Source organism: Dromaius novaehollandiae, chromosome 25, assembly GCF_036370855.1.
Source record: "Dromaius novaehollandiae isolate bDroNov1 chromosome 25, bDroNov1.hap1, whole genome shotgun sequence".
In the NCBI taxonomy this organism is placed as follows: Eukaryota; Metazoa; Chordata; class Aves; order Casuariiformes; family Dromaiidae; genus Dromaius; species Dromaius novaehollandiae.
Window position 1 is genome coordinate 1,871,602 of NC_088122.1, and position 20,606 is coordinate 1,892,207.

Consider the following 20,606-nt stretch of genomic DNA (forward strand, 5'->3'; position numbering starts at 1 on the left):
CATTTAGACTGGTATAGCAGCAAAGCACTAATTCTGTCTGCCCCGCTCTAGTGAGCATTTAAAAAGGTCTTTGACTGTATTTAAGAACAGCGGCACTCTAACACATCACCACCATGCACTTTCTCATGCTTTCCCTGTTTATGCTTTTCTTGCTTTAAAAGAGAAGAATCCTGTGTTACAAAAGCCATCACTGAATGGCAAAGCTGCAGTTTTATGTTTGCTTCTGTCTCACAATAACAATTACTGTCAGCAACTAAATAATAGTGGTTTCCTTGCTGGAGGAGAAATGCTACTGATTGCAGGTACCTTGAGAGACCTAATTCTTTTGGCAAATGAGGGTCTTAATTATTCATGGGCAGAACATTAATAAAGAGAACATGAGGGGAAATGGTTCACATGTGAGATGAGGATGAACAAACAAACAAACAAACAAACAAGCAAGCTTGCAAGTTCCCCCTCTGTGCACAAGGTTCTGAATAGCAGTGATAAGTTCTGATCGTCCGTTCTGAATCCAGATCCGAGATGAAGCCCTTCTGACCAGCTCAGCAAGAGGAAATGAAGCTTTGCTATTACAGGACGTGCCAATAATAGAGCCTCAGAAAAAGGATGTGTCTAATGCAAACTCCACCTGGCAGATGCCAACAGGCCTCCCAGGCTGAACAGGAATGTCAATCCAATCCCGACCTAGAGCAGGCCTGGCAGTGAGAGTGCTAGACTACTACCAGCTCTGCCACTGACTTACTCTGCAGCATCCCACACCTCTCTGGGCTTTGATTCCTCTTCCTCCAGAGGCAGATAGTAAACTAGATAATTACCCTCCCTGAAGGGCTGTGGGACTTAAATTACTAGCATCTATAGGGTGCCTGGAGAGCCAAGAGAAGAAAAGAGTAGTGCAGGCCAGACTGGTTAATACACTAAGTCCATGAGCAATTTTAAACAAAAGGTAAAATCTTACTCTTCCCAAAATGCCTCTGCAGAGCCCCCTGGCAATGACCGTTGTGTTGTTAGGCAGCCTCACAGCAAAGTGACTTAACGTATTGACTTTGATATCTGCATTTTTGTGAGAATACATGGTTCTGGCTGAAGCAAGTCCTTGATGGAGTGAAAGCAACTAGGCGCTTTGTGTTAAGTAGCCAAAGGTTCAAACTTCAGGGAATTTGTAATTAAATGGCACCAATAATGGAAAATAGGTGACCTAACCCTTTTGAGCTCCCTGCATCTGGGCTGAGGAGATCAGCTGCTCTGTTACTCAGAGGATAGGTTATTTTTAGTTCAGAAATGGTCTGTTTACACTTCACAGCACAGGCAAGCGTACTCTGTAACACCTTCCAATACACACATGCACACACTGGAAGATGATTTCTGTATGCACCAGAGAAGGCAATTAAATGTGTATTTTGGAAAGTGTCCATAAACACATAATAAAGCCCCAAACTCCAATGAGGTTCACAATCTCCTTTCCCAGAGTAATTTATAATTACTATTGTTATTAGATTGCGGTGTGTAAAGGCAGTTTCTGCTCCGAGGGAAAAGAGTGTGAGCTACAGCAGTACCCATCTCTGCACAAGATCCTACCTCCTCCATCAGCTTCCCTCCACCCTACCAAAAAAGCAGCAGCTGGAATAAGGCTGGAAATGAGAAACTTGTGGTAAGAGCAAGCAACGCTCCAGACACAAGAGACGCGGCAGCTCCAGCAACAGGTAATCTAAAGGAGCAACACTTGCATGCCCCAGTCAGCTCACAGTTGCAGCACGGTTCACAGCCACTCAGCTCCCCAGGGACTGCTGACTCCAAGCCTGGGAAGTGAGAATCAAAGGTACCAAATTCATTTTCCTCAGATGCCACTGTCAATTGTCAATTCCAGCTGTAGGAAGTTTCCATGTGGAGGGGGTCAGGGCATTGGCATCATCTCTATGCCCAAAGCACGCAGGGGAAGGCTCTGCAGTCTGCAGAACCAGCTGTTGCGGGGGAATATGTCCCCTTTGCAGGTCCCTGGGACTTCACAGGCTGCCACAAATGGGAATTGTCACCCCTTTCTCAAGTACTCCATCCTGTCGTCCACATGCACATGACACTGTGCTCCAGAGAGAACAGGGCAGCCTCTCTGCTTTACCACTAGCTGCTCATCCTGTTATTAGCTTATTTTTCCCAAGGGCTGGTAGAACAAGGGAGAGACGTTGCTGTATCTAGGCTATGCCTTCTGTTCCCATTAATACTGGGCTAACAGGGTTTCAAATCCCAGCAGGCAACAGACAGAAAAAGGCATGTGGGAGAAACATAATTTTACTCCAAACTTACTGGTTGGAGAGATTAATGCCCTGACAGTGGTACGGACAGATGAAAGCAATGACCAAATACAGAGACTGGTGGCATCAGTGCCATATCTCTTGTGCTCTCAGCGTGGGAGCAGCATGGTCTGTGATGTTTGTGCTCAGGGTTGCAAGAATGATGCTGCGAAGTGCTTTGTGCTATAACAGGAGAGTAGTTAAGCTCAGGTCTTGGCATGTAGAAAGGGAGGAATTGGATAGGACTAGCCTATGGTTTGTTTTACTAGTGTGAGAATCAAACACAGGAGCTCCAGTCTCCACTCACCTGACACTTGCACAAAGCTGCTTGACTCAGTGAGCAGAACTGGAGAGATGAGGATGAGCTGCTACAGCAGGTTAGTGCTGCACTCATTGCTTCTCTTTGCGAGGCCAAGGCAGAGTCTCCTGCTCCTCAGCAACTGCTTTCCCTCCCAGAGGTGACAGGAATCAAGAGCAAGTCACGTAGGGGTGTGTTCCCAGGAGAGAGCTGCTGCAGGGAGTGAGAGACAGGTATGAATATAACAGACCCAGCAGGCAGGTTTTTTTAGCACGAAAGAAAAAAAAAATCCCCAGTATTTCTTCTCTCTGTCCCCTTTTGGGGTCCTGACACTGGCGGGGAGGAGATGGAGATGGGGCGGCAGGGTGTACAGCATCAACCACATCATACCCAGAGTAAAGACACACATGTCCAGACAGCTGTAGTCAAGCCATTAATGAGGGTGTGCCACAGACAAGGAGTTTAATTAATCAGCAAAAAACCGGCAGGGAAGAGGTTTAAGGTGCAGCAGGGAAAGTGGAGGTTCAACAAAGGAACTGCAAGGAACTGAGAAGAGAGCCCTGGAATGGAGAGGAAGCCAAAACTATGATGGAGCATTGCAGGGATGCAGGATCAGTCCTGCCCTGCTGCAGACATGGGCTAACACCATTAACAGAGGCACTAGTTGATCCTACAAGTGAAGGAAAAACACTGAGTCCTGGAGCCCTAACTCAGGAGGATCCTGCCAGCAGCAGTGTCCATCTGGGGTCTGCCTGCTGCGGGGGTAAGGCTCAGGCCCAGGGCAGTCCTGTCCCCCCACTGTCTCCCTGCTTTCTCAAATGGGACCTTTAATATCCAGCTGCCCAGCCAAGAGGCCCCGTGCTGTATTTCCTCCTGAACAAGGACGAGAGCCACTAGCGAGGGCGTCCAGAGCACACGAGCTGCCCTCTACCGGCTAACCAGGCAGCAGGGACCCCCAGGACTGCAAGCAAGCTGCCCCAGGAGAAGGGCTCAGAGGGAAAAAGGCTGTTCCCAGCAGGAAATCTTCTTAAGCAGATTTTTAAGGCTTTCAGAATAGCTGAGCTGGTGTTTACAAAGAGCATCCAAAGGTAAAGCAGCAGCTGACACAGTGCTGGCTGTACTAGCAAGGCATCAGGACGGCATGGAGAACTCACGTGGAAGTACAACTGTGTTAGATACGTACAGAGCTGGTGCCCGTGCACCAATTGCAGCCCCTGTGAAGGCACAGCACAGGTCAGACCAATGCAAGGGCAGCAAATCCTGGCTGGTGCAGGAGTAGGAACGCCTGGGCTGACCCTAGCAGCGTCAGGCTAATGCTACATCCGGATAGCAGATTGGGAGAGAGCTTGTATCTACTGCTCTGGCAGGTTCCTGGCCAGAGGGGGTATTTTGAGTGGGGAGCCAAAAATGGCTGCATCTACAGCCAGCAGCAGCAAAGCTGGAATACGGGCTCCAATGCAGCTCTGCTGTCTCAGCAGAGATAAATCAAGAGCCCAACCCAGAGCTTATTATCCTAGACTGTTTCATTGCAGCTGCCTTCTCCTTGCCACGGAGATCAGGGGCTTTCCTGGCTGGTGCAGTATCCAGCCTGTATGAAGGAGTGCCAGCTCCTGAAGGTGACTGCTGCATTATCGAACCTGATCCACACTTCCGAGTTTCCTTGCTCTGCAGAACTGCCACTGTTGAGGATTTATCAGATGGATATCTCACCAAGGAGGATCCTAACCCTGCAATTTAGAGGAGACAGCATCTCCCTTTCCCCAGCAAAACTTCTGGGAAGCAGTCCCCAAAGATGTGTCCATTCCTCCCCAAGGGGGGCAGCGATGAGGGCACTGCTCCAGCAACAAGCAAATACTTCCTAAAACACGCACAGAAACAGCCAGTCTTGGTGTATGGCTACAGGCTAATCAGGGTGAAGGCCGGACAGAACTGCCATGCAAGGTGGGAGTCAGAGGACATGTGCTTGTGCAAACCCCACAGAGCAAGCAGGGCTGGGCGATGGTTTCACACCCAGAGGCAACAGGAGGATCAGGAGGGTTGGCACAGGTGGCCGGTGCCTGGCAGGACTGTCCCCTCGCACACAACCTGGCACGGCCCCCTCGGCAGCGGCACACAGCTGGGTGAGAGAGGAGGCAGCAGCGGAGATGCTGAATTGGAAGGGGTTTCCATAGCAACCCAGCCAGGGAAACCCTCCCAGAGCCCGGGAGGGGGGTCTGAAGAAGGGAGAACGGAGCGCGCAGAGCATGGGGAAGGCACACGGCGAGTAGCGGTGCAGCGGGGCGAGAGGGAACAGGTATGGCTCAGACACATACGCTCGGACACAGCGGGGCATAAAAAGGGATCGGTTCTCAGACCTACTGTTACGCAGCACTAACAGAGAAGTGCGTGAACACCTGCCTGGGGGATTGGCAGGCAAATCCACACAGTCTGCACGCAGAGGAGGAGGGCTTTGAGACCGAGGCACAGATTTGGGAACCTGGGTGCTCCTGGATTTTGCCAGCAAGCCTGTGATGAGAAACAAGTCCTTATATTCATAGGGGAATCCCAAAAGTTTGTGATAATGCTTGGAAACCCCAGGATGGAACATCCTATTGGGAGGACAGTACTGACAGCACATACAGAAATGTCACTGGATGCCCTTTGGTCCTGGGCAAGATGTAAATTCCTAATCTGGGAATGAAAGACACCTTTCTATGTCTCAAATAACACAGCAACCTCATTTCCTACTTGGCCACTCCCAAGACCGATTATCTGACGCAGGAACAGCTTGTCAAGACTACAGAGAGCTCTTGCTTCCAGCACGTGTCCTACCCTCACAGAGGAGGCTGCTCAGGAAAGACAAGGGGTGTATTAAAAGGAATTTCGAATAAAGTTTCAAGACAAGAGCCTTGATCAAACTCTACACATGTCACATTGTGCTAGAAGGAGATAAACAGAGAACCCCCCACCAGGCTGAAGCAGAGACTTCAGACAGCAGGTTAAGAAGTGTTTGCGAGAGGGGGGGGAAAAAACTGCCACTTAAAGGCAGTACCAACACCCTCCTCAGAAAGGCAAGAGCTGCCTGTCCCAGGGAGGATGTCTCTTTACTGCAGCTAACAGTCTTGCTCCACAAATTAGCATGCACATGGCTGTATGAGCATTTAGTATTCAGATAGCATCCATCTGGTACAAACCTATTTGCTGCTGCTGCAGCAGCTGCCACCAGTGACAGTGAGCTGTGCTACAAGGCAGGCTATTGAGTGTTTTTCCTTCCAGAGGGCACCCAAGGGGACAAAGCGAGAAACATGGTGCAGGCATCTCCTAAACCCCAAACTGTATCACACCCATCTCCTCCCACACCTGCCACCAGGTAGCCAAAAAGACAGGCACTGTCTTAGTGCTGAGCTCCTGCATGGCCTGAATGCACTGTGAGGCCCTGCTATTCATGGCTGCAGGAAGATCTTCCTTAAGGGAAGCATTGGCTTTCCTTTTTGAGACCTCCCTGTGCACAGACCATGCTTTGAGGCAGGCAAAGGCACTGCAGGGACCACATGCTCCCAGGAAAGGAGGTGGGCTCGGGTTGGATGAAAAGACTGACAAAAGCTTTCCGTGGCAGATAGACAGCACCAGGATATAGAACACCCACAACAATCCTTGTCCAGCTGATTTCCTGAAACAAAACTGAAGGTTTCCCATTTTATCTCTAAGCTGTTTCCCCACACAAGGTACTGTTCCACTCCCCTGAGAACCCATGATAATTCCTCCACGTTAGCAGGTGTTAGAGAAGGTCAAACATCCTGTCATCTGTTGCAATAAGTATTTATTTGGGGCCTGACCACAGAAACTATTCTTGCAAACCAGAGAACAGAAGTAACAGTTCCTCAAACATTAAAGAAGGCACTGATGACCAAACCTGACATCAAAACAGAGCTGGCCAAACCCTGTGGCCTGAGCCTGCTCTGGGATTTGAGGCTCAGTGGGGAAGCACTTTTACGCCAGATGATTCTCAGAAGAGCTCAGCACCCTCTGGCCAGCCTCCTGTTCCAAATATACATGATGCAAATCTGTGCTGGCAGGCCCAGAAACCTACAGAGCAGATGCAAACAGAAACCACTCTGGTTACTCTTGGATGGTACGAGAAACAGGGGAGCCCCACCTCATGGACTTTCCACCTTCTGCACCAGAAAATGTCTTTGAACTGACTGACCACTTGGGAAAGCAAGATCAGATCTAGAGTTCCCAGCAGCCCATAAGGCCCTGAGGGAACCATGACTCTGCTACCCACACTGATCAGCAGTGCTGGAGTCCAAACTGAGGCAGATAATCACAGGCGAAGGTGCCACATGAATGCATAAAGCAGCATTATCACAGGAAGCCCCCCCAGTCCAGCCTCCCCATGCGTTCCAGGAAATTTTCCTCTCAGAAAACCCTGGGCTAGGCCGCAGAGCTGAGCTCATCTTGTCACAGTATTTTTAGACTCTGGCTCAGGGGAGAATCTGTTGATATAAACAAGAGTGGCAAGCACCAGCCCTTGCAAGGGAAAGAGCAATGACTGAATGAAGGAAACGAGAGAGAATCCTTCTCTTCACATCAACAATTCAGGTCTGGATCTCCTTTCCCTGGGGAAGGAATGTGCTTTTGAAGGACATTCTTCCAGGAGATGGATCTAGCCTTTCAGGATGGACTCAAGCAAGCAGCATTGTTCAAGAAGGAAAAGTAACAGGGATGGTTTTTCAGAGGATCCCATCCTCCCTCACCCACTTCCCCTGTACTCTCAACAGTGATTCATCAGAATTAAAATCATTAGGTCCCAGTATCCCCAAAGCAGGAGCAACGTCAGGATGGTCAGAGCCAACCAGCAGGGCCCCCAAGCTCCCTATGAGGAGGCCAAAGAATGTTGTTTCTCTTCCTTAGCATGCAGTCTGTTCTGCCGCTCTATCCTCTTCTGCAGTTTCTTCTTCAGCTGCAGTTGCTTTTTCTCCTCCAGTGTTTGCTGGATCTTCTCACGGAATTGCTTGTTTTTCTTCTTGATCTTGGCCAGTTCTGCCTTCCTTTTTGCCTCCAGATCTGGATCCTGCAATGACGAATGCCAGGATATTAGTCACATGCATAGGGACAGTGCCAGCCCCTTGCCTTTGCCAGACGCCCACCCTGCTCCCTAGCCCATAACCAAGTAGGCTGTAGAAGTCAGACACTAATCTAATCCAATCATTTTTTCCATACCAGTCACTCATTGAGAAAAGCTTCACCACCAAAAGGGCGGACAAACTTCAGCAGTGAAGAAAGAACTGTTATTCCTTTTCCAAGTCAATGGTGTTATACCAGCTACTGATCAAAGTAGTTTATATAGCAGCAACTCTCACCTTCCCTTCAAGGATCATTTGCTTCCGCTTGTTTATTTCTTTCTTTTCATCAAAATCCATCCCCTCCAGTTTCTGTCAAAGCAAAAACACAGCAGGGCAATCAGTAATCAAGCACCAAGTCTGACACAGAAAAGCAGCACTGCTCCAAGGAGTCAGCAGAGCCTCCTTAGTTTTCACACACCCCTTTGGTAGCCTGCGGCCCTTCTCCCCAAAGTACCAGCCTCCAGCCCCAACACTCAGCAGCACAGAAATGCTGCAGAAATGTGCAATAATAGATCAAACCCTACGCTAGGGAAGATATTAAAACAAACAAACAAAGAACCCACCCACACATAGGTACAAGTGTTTCCATTAGAAAAAGGTACACAAACTCTTACCTATGTGCTCAAGAAAAAAAGCTGCATATCCGGAGGCACACGTTAGACTGTGACAAATCTCCTGGTTACACCCAGCTACCCAAGATTTCCAGCCCCCTGAACAAAGGGGCTTTTGCTTCCACACTTACTATTTCGCACTCCCTCCTGGTGATGTACACCTGGGTCAGGATGTCAAGCACAAAGCGCTCCTCCACAGAGAACTCCTGCAGCTTCAGTTCTAAATCAGGGCAAGGCATTTATAGAACATGGATCGTTACAAAATACAGCAGCAGATTCTCAACTAGTGAAAATCAGTATAGTTTCGCTAATTGTCAGTGGAACTGTTGTCACTTGCTTTGATGGCTACGACTTCCGCAGTCCTACAACACAGGATTAAATCCTCCCCTCTGCCCGCAGTTCTCCATAGCACAAGATGTTGCATTTATTAGGTCTATTTCCAAAAAGAGATGAAATCTGAATCTGCACAAAGCATCCCATTCTTTCTGTACACCTCAGCATACACAGCACTGAGTCAGGAAGGAAGGAAAGAAGGAGCTGGCTGCTCTAAGAAAAATGTCACAGAGCAAGCTCCACAGACTGTTTCTCCTCCACTAGAAACAGCAGGAAGACAAACATGCTTGTGTCTGGCACACACAACGGCAAACTCAAAGCTGACAGATTCAAGTGCTCCTGCTCTTTTCCAAGCCTTGGCCACACAATCAGGGAATAGAGACCATTTTTATGCCAGTATTCCAGATCACACGTCCTGACCTGTGAAATTAGAGCTGCAAGTACCACCAATACAGAGGAGCATGTATCATCCCACATTTTAGCAACATTCATGCTCTCCACTTACTGATTTCATCCTCGATAGCATGTACCAGATGGATGTCGTACTGCGTCACCATCGTAATAGCTATTCCGTGCCGACCTGGAGGATGAAAACACAGTAATACATGAATCTTGACAAGCAGAGGAAGATGAAGCCTAATTCATGCCAGATTCCATCCATCCCCATGAATCAGCCTGGCACATTACGGTGACAGGTGCTCTGAAGAAGAACCTTTATTTGCTCTACAAAAGTCAATTAACTATTGGTGCAGATCAGACACAGCTCAAGGTGAACTGTCAATGCAATCTTAGGGCAGGATGCTGAGCCAGTGATCTGAGCAGATCTGATGCTGACTGAAAAGACTGCACTGCAGCTGCTGCGAAGCCTCCTCACAGCCACGCCGGGCACAGCCCTAGCACTGGGATCCCAGTTCCAGCCAGCTGCAGCCCTGCCTTGCAGCAAACGGCACACGGTTTTCCCTGCTCACCCGCGCGGGCTGTCCGGCCAACCCGGTGAATGTAGATTTTTGGCAAGCCTGGAGTATTGTGGTTGATGACAACTTGTACTGCAGGAATGTCCAAACCTCTGGAATGCAGTAAAGCAGAAAAGAAGTTGAAAAACACCATTTGAGTACTCTGCTCTCCCCAAGAGCCCAATATTCCCATGAATATTGCCTTTATTAGCTCAGGCTTATTCTAGGAAAAACCCTCTCCTCACACTACTCTCCAACAGCCACAAAATGGGATGGCCTGCCATGCACATCATCCTGACCAACTGCCTGCTGTTCCCTCCTAGACCCAGAGGACAAGCTAAGCCTCACAGAAATCATTCCTCTGCTACAACATATGCACATGCTCCTGCTGCAGCAAAACAAGGTAGAATCAGCGCTACTTTATATACAAATGAGCTCCAAAATACAGCCTAAAAATATTCCATAATCAAAGGGAACAACCCTATCCTACCCAAGGGAGATTAGAGGGAATTTAAAACTCCTCTCTTGCTAAACCCACTCTAACCTCCACAGCAATTCTGGTGCTAAAAAGCATGCTTAAGGCCTTTGGCAACAGCGACAGCATTTTCCATTACCTGGCAGCAACATCAGTGGCAATGAGAATCCTAAAGATGCTGGACTTGAACTTTGCTAAAGCTGCAAATCGCTGCCGCTGTAAAGGGAAAGCCTGGATTAGAGACGCTGCGATCCTCAGGAGCTGCGTGCCCTGGACAGACGTCTGGCTCGGGGACGCAGCTATAAGCATCTCTCCCCAGACCTGCCCTGTCACTCACCTGTTTCATCATGGAATGCAGAGCTACAGAAGGAAAGTTGAACTTCCTAAGCATCATGTTCAAGACTTGGCAGTCCCTTAAGGCAAAAATACATTTCCTTGTTATGTTCAAAAGTAGATGGATCAGAACAGAGGCTGGAGTTCCTCTAGAACCCCTCACAGTACAATTACCACAATGCAGTTAGTTACCGAAGCACTCTGACGGAGGTAAGGAACAGGACACCCACTCCACCTCAGCACCCACTCACCCCCAGGAGAGTGGCTGGATCCCCACATGTACCCAGGGGAATGTCACCAGCACCACACTTAACCCCCAGGAGCTAAAATCCTAAAGAAAGAGAACAGTATGGAAGAGCAAACAGTACTAATTTCCCCATCCCTTTTCCAGTATCCACCAGCAGGAGCAAGGGAAGATCAAGGGAGGTAATGCAGCTTGACCCTCTGGAGTGTCACATTTCTAGACAGTCCTTCACCACCCGACTGCCAAAAAGAAAAGGTGTCATCTGCCAAATTTTAGCATAGACTAAGGAAGCAACCACCATCCCAGCCTAACAAATAATAAACCTGAATTAGAAATGCAAAGGCACATCTACAGCAAGAGCAATCACAAAGAGCAACTTGACTCACTTGCAGGTTTTGGTAAAGACAATAATAGACCAGTCTTCATGCTCATCCTGAAAGGTCTGGATTAAATGGACGAGGTACGCGTCCTTGACTGTCTCTGGCACAAGCAAGTAGCGCTGGTCCAATTCATCCACTGTCCGCACCCTGTAGGGAGGGGAAGACAAGGCACCAAAAAAGCACAGGTTTCACAAGCGAAGATGGAACGTGAAAGTGATAAAAAAAAAAAAAAACACAGTTAGGAGACAAGATAACAGAGAGGAAGTGTGATCCCACATGCAGTAGAGCAGGTGAAGACTTACTCTGAGTCAGAAGCCTCCCAGAAGAAAGGCTGGTTCGTGGCAAGACTCTTCAGCTCATTCAGAGTATCGGTCAGCGTGGCACTGAAAAGCAACGTCTGCCTGCGCGCTGGAACAGCCTCTAGAATCACCTCCAGGTCCTTGGTGAAGTCGGTACATTCCTGCTCCAGTAGCCGGTCAGCCTCATCCAAAACCTAGGCATAGCCAAAGAGAAACAAACAGTAGATTGTCTGCGCTCACACCTTTGGAGCTAGGAGCCTCAAAAGCAGAAATAAAACCGAAAAATTGCCCTACCAAGAACTTTAGCTTTTTAAGGCTGAAAGTGTTGGAACTGCGGAGGTGATCTGCCAACCTGCCAGGCGTAGCAATGACAACGTGGGGTTTACGGGAGAGCTCCAGTGCCTGGGCCACCATGTCTGAAACAAGAGCCACAGAGGCAGGTTACGGGCAGCTGAATACGGACCCTAAATAGTGTTTGGTCTGTAAGGTTGGAAAATACGACACTCCTTATTTCTGCCACCCTCACACAGCCTCGGGCACAGGATAACAACTTCACGGCAAGAAACAAACACACCATGTGGAAAGAAAAACATCTTCCAAACATCAGATTTCCAGTGACCCAGGAAAACAAAACTATTGCTTAGGGTTTAAAATACTTACTGTCCTTATGTCCTTTTATAGTTCCTTGCTATAAGAACAGACGCTCACATTTATGGAAACACTCCCACTTTAGAGATAAATCGCACAGGCCTCTACCCACATGGACAAAAAGACAGCAAAACCCTCTAATGCCGATCACCTACCCCATCCAGCCGCTGCAGGGAACAGGCAGCCAAAAGAGAAACTGTGACGCCCTGCAGAGAGTTTTGCCCCCGGTTTTCACCCATTGTTTTGTTCTTTACCAGGCCGGCCGGTGCCGGAGATGGAGGGGAGCAGCAGGGGCCCCAGCCTCGGGGCAGGGCCACTCACCCAGGCCGCCCACCACGACGCAGTCCTTCAGGCCGAGGGGCTTCCCCAGGACACGGAACTGCTCGGCGATCTGGTAGGCCAGCTCCCTGCCGGGGGAGAGAGAGCTCAGGCGGGGCCGGGCGCCGCGGCGGGGCCCTCCCAGGCGGGCCGGGGCTCCCCGGCCCCCCCCCCCGCACCTCGTGGGCGTCAGCACCAGGCAGAAGATGCCGTAGGGGTCCTCGGAGAGCGCCTGCAGCACGGGCAGCACGAAGGCCGCCGTCTTCCCGCTGCCCGTCTTGGCGCAGCCCAGGCAGTCGCGACCTGCGAGGGAGGCAGAGGCACGCGGGCCGTTACCGGCCGCCAGCAGCCGTTACCGGCCGCCGGGGGCGGGGGGGAGAGCGGCGGCGGCAGCCGCACTCACCCTGCAGCACGGGCGGGATGCAGGCGGCCTGCACGGGCGTGGGCCGGCTCAGCCCCACCTGCCGCGCCTGCTCCACCAGCCACGGCGCCAGCCCCAGCTCCCGGAACGCCGCCATGGCCGCGGCGGTCCCCCACTTCCGGCCGCGTGCTCTGCGTCACCGCCCTGTCCGGCTTCCCCATTGGCTGCTTTCTCTCGGCACCCACTTCCGGCGCCTGCGTAAGTGTCGTCGCCTCTTGGCGCGCCTATTGGCTGTGGGCGGGGAGCGGCGTAGCGACCCCGGCTCCCGGCAGCGCTCGGGGCCCAGCTGCTTCCGGAGACGTGTCTGAGGGGAGGGAAATGGCGGCCGGGGCGGGCGCGGGCCCCGCCGGCCAGGGCGGCGACGCGGATGAGCTCTTCGACGTGAAGAACAACTTCTACATCGGCGCCTACCAGGCCGCCATCAACGAGGCGCAGCGGGTCAAGGTAGGGGCGGCCTGGAAGCGGGCCCCGGCGCCGGCTGTCCTCCCCGGCACCTCTCCCCGGGGCCGGCCTACCCTCAGCCGCCCTGCCGGTTCCTCCAGGCCCGAGCTCGGAGCTCCCCGGAGCCCCCCGCCTCGCCTCCGGCTGTCTGCGGTGCCGCTCGCGTGAGGCCGGTGGCGCAGGGGAGCCCCCGGGCACCGGGAATGGGGGTGTGGAGGGGGCCTGGTCCCACGGCGCAGCCTGGTGGGGCTGCGCTGCTCTGGGCTCGGGTTACGGCTGTGTGGGTTGCTGAGAAATGCCTTTCCTGTCGTCCCTTCAGCCGTCTAATCCGGAGAAGGAGGTGGAGAGGGATGTTTTCTTATTCCGAGCCTACATCGCCCAGGTGAGCTTTGAAGCACTGCATATGCAGCAGCCTAGCCTGGCTGACAGCTGGAATCGGGAACTTGTGAATCTGAGTCTTAAAAATTCAGTGTCCTGCAGTTTGCGTTAGCTTCTCATTCAGTGTTGGAACACAACGCCCTCACTAATAGTAGTGCAGTTATGAGCATGATGTGTTGTATCTAGGGTCAGTGTGACCTGAAAAGACCTCTTTGAGATGCGCTTCTTTAAAGAAAGCATATGGGGGAAATAGTGCTTTATAGGGTTATGAAATCTGGCTGTGTTTTGTGGAGTGTAATGGGAGACATAAAATAGGATATATATATTTTTTGATTCTAAGGTTTTGCAGAACAAACTGTTCCTGCCTGCGTTCTTAAAATGAATACGTTCTAGATTCTTCTTTGTCTTTAATAGAGAAAATACGGTGTTGTCCTGGATGAAATTAAAGCCAGTGCTAGTCCTGAGCTCCAAGCAGTAAGGATGTTTGCTGAATATCTTTCAAATGAGGGTCAAAGGTAAGTCTGATAATAAGTTATAATAGTCAAACTCTATTTGTCTGATAATAAGTTATAATACTCAAAGGTTATCTGTCAGGCAATATGTTTCCATGTGGAAGGTTTTTAGTAGAAGCGTGATCTGTGCCTGTGCTGTCTGCTGTCTGTGGTTCTGCAGTGAATCTCAAAAAGGTAGAATTTTAGGGGGTAGAATCTTTTTGCACTGTTTAGCAATGAAACATTCTCAAATTCTTATTATTGCTCTTCACAGGGATGCAATTGTTGCTGATTTGGACAAAAAAATGGCAAAAAGTGTTGATATAGCCAACACTACTTTCTTGTTGATGGCTGCTTCCATCTATTTCCATGACAAAAATCCTGATGCTGCTTTGCGCACCCTGCATCAAGGGGAAAGCTTGGAATGGTAAGTGTAACTTGATATGGCATCGTCAAGGTGTGTGTTAGCAAAGTCTCTGTTGTCCAAGGAGAGCTGCTGTAGAAATGGCAGAGGTCTGCCTTGTCTCTAAAAAGCTTTGAAACAATTAATAAACTCTTTTGAGGATTGCTTTCTAAGTAATAAGTGACTTGGTGCTTGTCCTGCAATATAAAGTATATTGTTCCCTTGTGAAACTGAAGAGTCTGATTTATTGAACAGGGCGTGTTCATGGTTGCTGAAATGAGCATTATGGCATTGCAGCAACAGAATACTTGGCAGCTAGGAGCGAGCTTTCCTGTTCTGAGTCCCAGTGATCATTCTCCCTGCTTTATTGGTTTTCTGCTGCAGGGAGACTTGTCCCTAGTGACTGCTAATATGTCTGTCTGCTACGCAGCAGGTTCCCAAGCAAAGTGTAGGGAGCAGTAAAGCACACAGTTGTGAAAATCAGTTTGCCTTTGTTCCTTGCAGCATGGCAATGATGATACAGATTCTTCTGAAGCTCGACAGGCTTGATCTAGCCCGGTAAGTTTGCCCCTTATATGTGCCCCTTTGTTTCTGAACAGGGTTCTTGCAGTGGGTTTAAAAATTTTTTTTAAGTCCTTGGTAAGAGAATTTTGATCACCTAGCAGTGCTTTAACATTTGCAATGAGCAGAAGAAGCTGTGCGTGGGTATGGGTGCACTGTGCAAGATTCTTGTTCTTCATGATGCAAGAGCTTTGGAGACAATATAGCTGGATACGGCTAAAGGAAGAAATGATCTTCTAGGCTTAATCTCACCTCTGCTAGATTGTGGTTTGAATTTCCAGTCCTGGGTTATTGGCTTCCTAAAAGGAAGTTAAACAGGGAGGGAGCACTCTTCCCCAGACTGTTTCAGCAAAATATAAAAGCTTTGTGCTACATTACCAGGTTGCTGTGGCTGTTGTGCTATAGGGGCAGAAGAGTTGACAGAGGAAACTGCAGCCTTTTGTTTGTATCTGAAAGAACTCTAGGGGATGCATTGTCTTTCTGTTACCTGGCTCCTGCTTTTGCTTTTGCAGCAAAGAACTTAAGAAGATGCAGGAGCAAGATGAAGATGCGACTCTTACTCAGCTGGCTACTGCCTGGGTGAACCTAGCCATAGTGAGTATCTTAGAGAGGGTTCCCTAGTGTACAGCGTCTTGAGGAAGCATTGTCTAAAAGCACAGCACTGGCACAAGACTCCCTGTCATGTTCCTGATTGCTCTTTTCATATCGTGCTTTCAGAAAAGCATGCGGTGGGGATGGGGGGATGGTTTGGTTTGATTTGGTTTTGGAGGAGGGGGTAGAAATTCTTGATACTTTTTCTTTTTTTCTTTTTCCTCTCTGTTACCATGGAAATGTATTTTTCCTTCAAGTACCCAGAGAGTATTTGTAGCTGACTTTTCGGGCTGCCTGGCTGTTTTGACTGTTGGCCTTTTCATGTGTGCTACTTAGCCTTTAACTCACATAGGGAAGAGCTAAACCACAGTTAAATAACTCATAACATCATAATGTAAAATTGAAAGCTGCTGTGTGACTGGCACCCAGGCCTTGCAATTAAACTCCAGACAAAAATGTAATTCTGTGCTTGCAGCAGACTGTCTTTAGGCATATTTGTGATCCTAGGAATAACAGGACAGCCCTAGCTAAACTCAGTTTCAGTGAAATGAGCTTGATAGAACCAGCTGCCATAGCTCCTTGCTTGCTAAGAAAAGGAAACCAGAGCTGAGGGCAAAGATGTCTGGCACTTTTAATCTCTTATGCTTCAGCTTCCCTCCCATCCAAGGAAACTTGTCTCTGCACAGCTAGAAACTTGCCTTTCACCTTGTTAACGCCGAGCCTTTTGGTGCTCACCCCTGGTTGGCAAGAAGTTTTTATACATATTTTTATATATATATTTATATATATAAAAACCTAAGCATTAGAAATGGACACCCAAAAACATGTGCTTTCTGGCAGTCCAGATATCAGGTGTTTAGAAGTAAGTATTCTCACAAAAATTCAGTAAAGACTGAAGCATGCATACAATAGCAGTTTCACAGTAGGTTAAGACTCTTTTTAAGTGCTCACTTGGCATTGTTGTGAAATCTCTCACGCATAGTTCTTGCTTTGCAATAGTGTATGGCTATATTTTTCTTAAGATCTGACCTTTCACTAAGGACCTCACGTTAATTCTAATCTGTTGAAGCTGCTGCATGTAGAACCTTTCTGAAGTTGGAACTTTCTGTAAAGCCAGGTGTCCATACCTTCATTTAGTTATGAAATCTGATTTCGTAATGCCTTATTACTTCAAGCATCTGAAGTGGTTCTTTTGAAGTTTTTTTTAATGGAAGCCTGAATCTTCTGATCATTTAAGTGGTTCTTAATGTTTACTATTTTGTATTTCTTTCATCCACAGTCTTAGAGTGATCTACTGTGATAAGGTGATCCCATGAATGCCAGCACCTGTTAGTGTTGGTTCAAGAGTATACGGCCTTCTTAGCATTGTGTGGTGAAACTGTAGCTAATTTGTCTCATCTCTCTGCAGGGTGGTGAGAAATTGCAAGATGCCTATTACATCTTCCAAGAGATGGCAGACAAATGCTCCTCCACCCTCCTCTTACTTAATGGGCAAGCAGCCTGCTACATGGCTCAGGGCAAGTGGGATGATGCAGAGGGGGTACTTCAAGAGGCACTAGACAAGGTATTTTCTGTTTTGCAGGCAGATTAGCTTGAATTCAAACACCTTTCATAGGCACATGGAGCAAAATAGTAAGGACTTTCACCATTTTGCTTCATGAAAGCATTGTTAAGGGTCGTGACTGTTAATACCTGCCTTTTCTTCTGCTTTGCCTTCTCCAATAAAGTGAGTCATGAATTTGGCGGTTAAGATTGCCTTCCACTTGCAACACTGTGCAAGCTGTTACAGCTAATCACAGTAGGCATAAGTCAGATGAATCAGGTGATTATTTTTGTTTTCAGGACAGCGGCCATCCTGAGACCCTGATTAACTTTGTTGTCCTGTCACAGCACTTGGGCAAACCACCAGAGGTGAGGCTTATTTTACTGTATTCAGCAAGCAGAGTATGATGAATCTGTTCCTACTGTGGAGGGCAGGCTGTATATTCCTAGTGCACTTGGTAGCTTTGCTTAGCTTTTGAGATCTTATGTGTTCTCATCAGGACTAGTATTAACAATTCTTTTTTTTCATGTGTTTTCAATATTCAGTAAAGTGTTTATGGAATTACAGTTGTTGTATACTAGAGAGGAAAGCCTGGGTGGAAAATTAGCTCCCGAGTTCTGGGCCTGATTTTTGCTGTTATCTTTGACCTATTTAAGGTCTATTTTGAAGTGTGGAGTCTCCACAGGTCTTACTGTTTTTACTTGGGACTATTAGCATTCAGGATTAGATTAGCATTAAGAAAATTAGATCTTTACTCCTGAAAATAGATTCACTGAAGTGTCTTGTTTTAAACTGTTGGCTTTTCCTCATCTTAATATTTACATTTATCTATCTCATCCCTTCAGGTAACAAATCGCTACTTGTCACAGTTGAAAGATGCACATAAAAATCATCCATTCATAAAGGAGTATCAGGCAAAGGTACTAGTCACTTTCTAATATAAAAACAGATCTATCATGGTCTCTTACTGGTGTCTGATGGAGCAAGTGGATTCTTAAGTAAACGTGATTACAGTTCTGAGTGGGGCAAGTCCATGTTCTTTCTCTGATGTCACAAGAGATACTGGGAAATATTAGCCAGATGTGAAACAAAGGAGTGGTGTACCTGAACCTAGTGACATCTTGAAATAATAGCTCTGTTATATGGGTTCTTGGTCTGGGTCAGAAGTCTGTTACCATCAGATACACTTAAATAGGACGGACGTCCTTCTAAAAGAATTTTGGGAGGAAACAGGAGGGTAAGGATAATTGGGGAGGGAAAATTAAACAAATGGAAAAAACTGAGAACAACTTGATACAGGCAGTCTTACTTAGAATTCTTTATGCCTTAATGAGGTGTGATCGTGTTCTCTTCCACTCAGTGGTAGTGCAGGTCTGATTAAATTTACAGTTCAAGTTTTGTTCATTTTGCTTTTGTTTTTGGTTTGGAGGAGAATGATTTTGACTGGCTAGTCATGCAGTATGCCCCCAGCGCATGAGGAGAAGGGAAGGAGGCTGCGGATCTGCTCTACGGTACCTTGGGAACTGGGGGTGATGCGCAAAGCCTCTTTGGCAACATGGAAAAAATTCCCTCTGCAAGTCGGTCTGGCTTATCTCAGCATGGTGGGGTCTTGCAATGCAGGGAGCCAATGCTGATCTTGTATATAACTTGTAGCCACTGGAATTTGGGAGCTGAAAAGCCTATGTTCTGACTTAGTTGAGTCCTGAACTCTGTTTAAAATACAGTGCGGATCAACAGTATGCAACACTGTACCTTAAACATTCCTAATAAAGCCTTTTCTGGATCTGTGTGGCCCTTAATTTGCACTCTGGAATTCAAGTAATTCCTTTCTGACTGAGCTCTGTCATATGTACTGAGGATATACTTGTGGGAAGAAATTTGGAGGTTAGTTTTAAGCATCTGCCTTCAGTACATGGGTGAATCCTGAGTTACGGCTGTTGTTTCAGTCTGACCTGTGACTCTTCCATTAACTTCAGCACCCTCTGTAGAAAGGATTCATGACTGTAGGGGGATACTGCTGGCAAGAGGGAAAGCTTCCCAAAAATGGGATCAGCCATGATCTTAAGGTGGTAAAATCCAGTAGTTGTTTTCCTGTTTCCAGGACATGATTAGCTCTTCCCTTAACAAAGTACATCCTGCAATACATGTGAAAGTGCACTTGCCCCCAGGCACTTGCGAGAAGTGTAACAGTTGCTGAACCTGCCATGTCCGGGAACATATGTGATATGACATCATGTAAATGTATTTTTCTGTAATCTTTGACTTCTGTACAGCATTTCAGACAACTGGCTATGTTGAGCAATTGCGTTGTATCAGAAATGCAAAGAGCAGATGTCCCAGTGGAACCCTTAGTTGAGACCTTCTGAACTCTAATATTAATCTTTTGAATTGTGTTTGGGGAGGCGGAGAAGAAGGGTTTATACTACACTGTAAATGTGTCTAACTGGCGTTTCCTTTGTGCCCACCTCGGCTGTGATGGCTCTGAAAGGGCTCATTGTCTCTTTCCTTGGCTTGTTTAGCAAGCAGCTATTTTCAATGAGGGGTTATTCATGGTCCAGTCTTGAATGAATGTTTCCTTTGTGGAGCTGTCTGAGGGAGATGTGAAAGGGGCTTGTGTTTTCAGTGCAGCCATTACCCACTTGATGGGCCATGATAAATTGACTTAAAAATGTAAACAATAAAAGCAAGTGCCATAGTAGGAGCCAGGGCTGTCAATGTGAAAATAGGGGAACATGTTGTTCAGACCTCCAAGAGGAATGAGTTTGTGTTTTCTCACTGATGTCCCAGACCAATTAGAGAAGATCCAGAGGACTTGAAGGCAAAATGGCTCTCCCCAAAGCAGCTGTGATCAGAGCAATGACTTTTAGGTGGCATAAAGCTCATTTATATTTTCTCTCTCTATCAAGCTGGTTCAAGTTACAATTCTGTAGATGCATTTTCTATTCATTAGTGCCTATGTTTTTTCTTTCTCTTTTTTTTCCTGTCTCTACTGATCTCAGAGCTGCAATTCAGCTGATAGTTTGAGGTCATTGGGGCACAACTGAACTCCATTTGCCCCTCCATGGTCAAAGCTGAATACTGCTGCTACTCCAGTGCCTTTGGTCTGAGGTTCTTGTTGTGCCCTAGCATAAGAAAACTTTACGTTTCAGTATTTCGGGATCTTCATCTTATGCTACGCCTAGCAGAGGAAATGTCTGTATTTGTGTTCTGACTACCTGTATGTGACTATGGATGTATTGCTTTTAACTTGAAAAATACACATAATGAGGTTTGAACTCTTTCATGAAGTGGCAGCTGGCTGGAGTGCAGGCTGCCTGCCTTTTGGAGGGGGTAAAGTCTTCTCAGCTGGGGTTACCACCTTCTAAAGTGTGGGCTTGCCTTTCCTCAGGTGTGTCTCCTTGTCCTAGAGCCCTCTGTCACTTATTTGGAACAGGTGCAAAGGTTTAGCTAGGGGGTAAAAGCAAAACACCTGATTTTTTTTTTTTTTTTTTTTTT

General features: G+C 47.7%; 2 protein-coding genes across 2 annotated transcripts; one reads left to right on the top strand and one right to left on the bottom strand.

Moving 5' to 3' along the window:
* Positions 1-6,365: 6,365 nt before the first annotated feature.
* Positions 6,366-12,868, bottom strand: DDX49 (DEAD-box helicase 49). The gene is made up of 13 exons (XM_026115306.2): positions 12,686-12,868; positions 12,462-12,585; positions 12,286-12,371; positions 11,611-11,732; positions 11,320-11,510; positions 11,024-11,164; positions 10,398-10,473; positions 10,200-10,276; positions 9,601-9,698; positions 9,138-9,212; positions 8,431-8,519; positions 7,926-7,997; positions 6,366-7,636 (listed from the first exon to the last, which is right to left on the bottom strand). The coding sequence occupies exons 1-13, from the start codon at positions 12,798-12,800 to the stop codon at positions 7,439-7,441; spliced, it is 1,464 nt and encodes a 487-aa protein (XP_025971091.2). The 5' UTR covers positions 12,801-12,868; the 3' UTR covers positions 6,366-7,438.
* An 83-nt stretch (positions 12,869-12,951) lies between these two features.
* Positions 12,952-18,894, top strand: COPE (COPI coat complex subunit epsilon). Its single transcript, XM_026115314.2, has 10 exons — positions 12,952-13,147; positions 13,464-13,526; positions 13,937-14,037; positions 14,288-14,440; positions 14,921-14,974; positions 15,490-15,571; positions 16,977-17,132; positions 17,411-17,479; positions 17,957-18,031; positions 18,541-18,894. Exons 1-10 carry the CDS (start codon positions 13,022-13,024, stop codon positions 18,586-18,588), a joined length of 927 nt encoding a protein of 308 aa, XP_025971099.1. The 5' UTR covers positions 12,952-13,021; the 3' UTR covers positions 18,589-18,894.
* Positions 18,895-20,606: the final 1,712 nt, after the last annotated feature.

Coding starts and splice junctions, on each gene's coding strand:
- COPE (XM_026115314.2), top strand. CDS start 13,022: ATGGCGGCCGGGGCGGGCGCGGGCCCCGCCGGCCAGGGCGGCGACGCG. Junction 17,133..17,410: donor TTCAAGAGGCACTAGACAAG/GTATTTTCTGTT, acceptor TTTTGTTTTCAG/GACAGCGGCCATCCTGAGAC. Junction 18,032..18,540: donor TAAAGGAGTATCAGGCAAAG/GTACTAGTCACT, acceptor TTTGGTTTGGAG/GAGAATGATTTTGACTGGCT.
- DDX49 (XM_026115306.2), bottom strand. CDS start 12,800: ATGGCGGCGTTCCGGGAGCTGGGGCTGGCGCCGTGGCTGGTGGAGCAG. Junction 12,372..12,461: donor CTGGTGCTGACGCCCACGAG/GTGCGGGGGGGG, acceptor CTCCCCCGGCAG/GGAGCTGGCCTACCAGATCG. Junction 10,277..10,397: donor TGCATTCCATGATGAAACAG/GTGAGTGACAGG, acceptor TTCCCTTTACAG/CGGCAGCGATTTGCAGCTTT.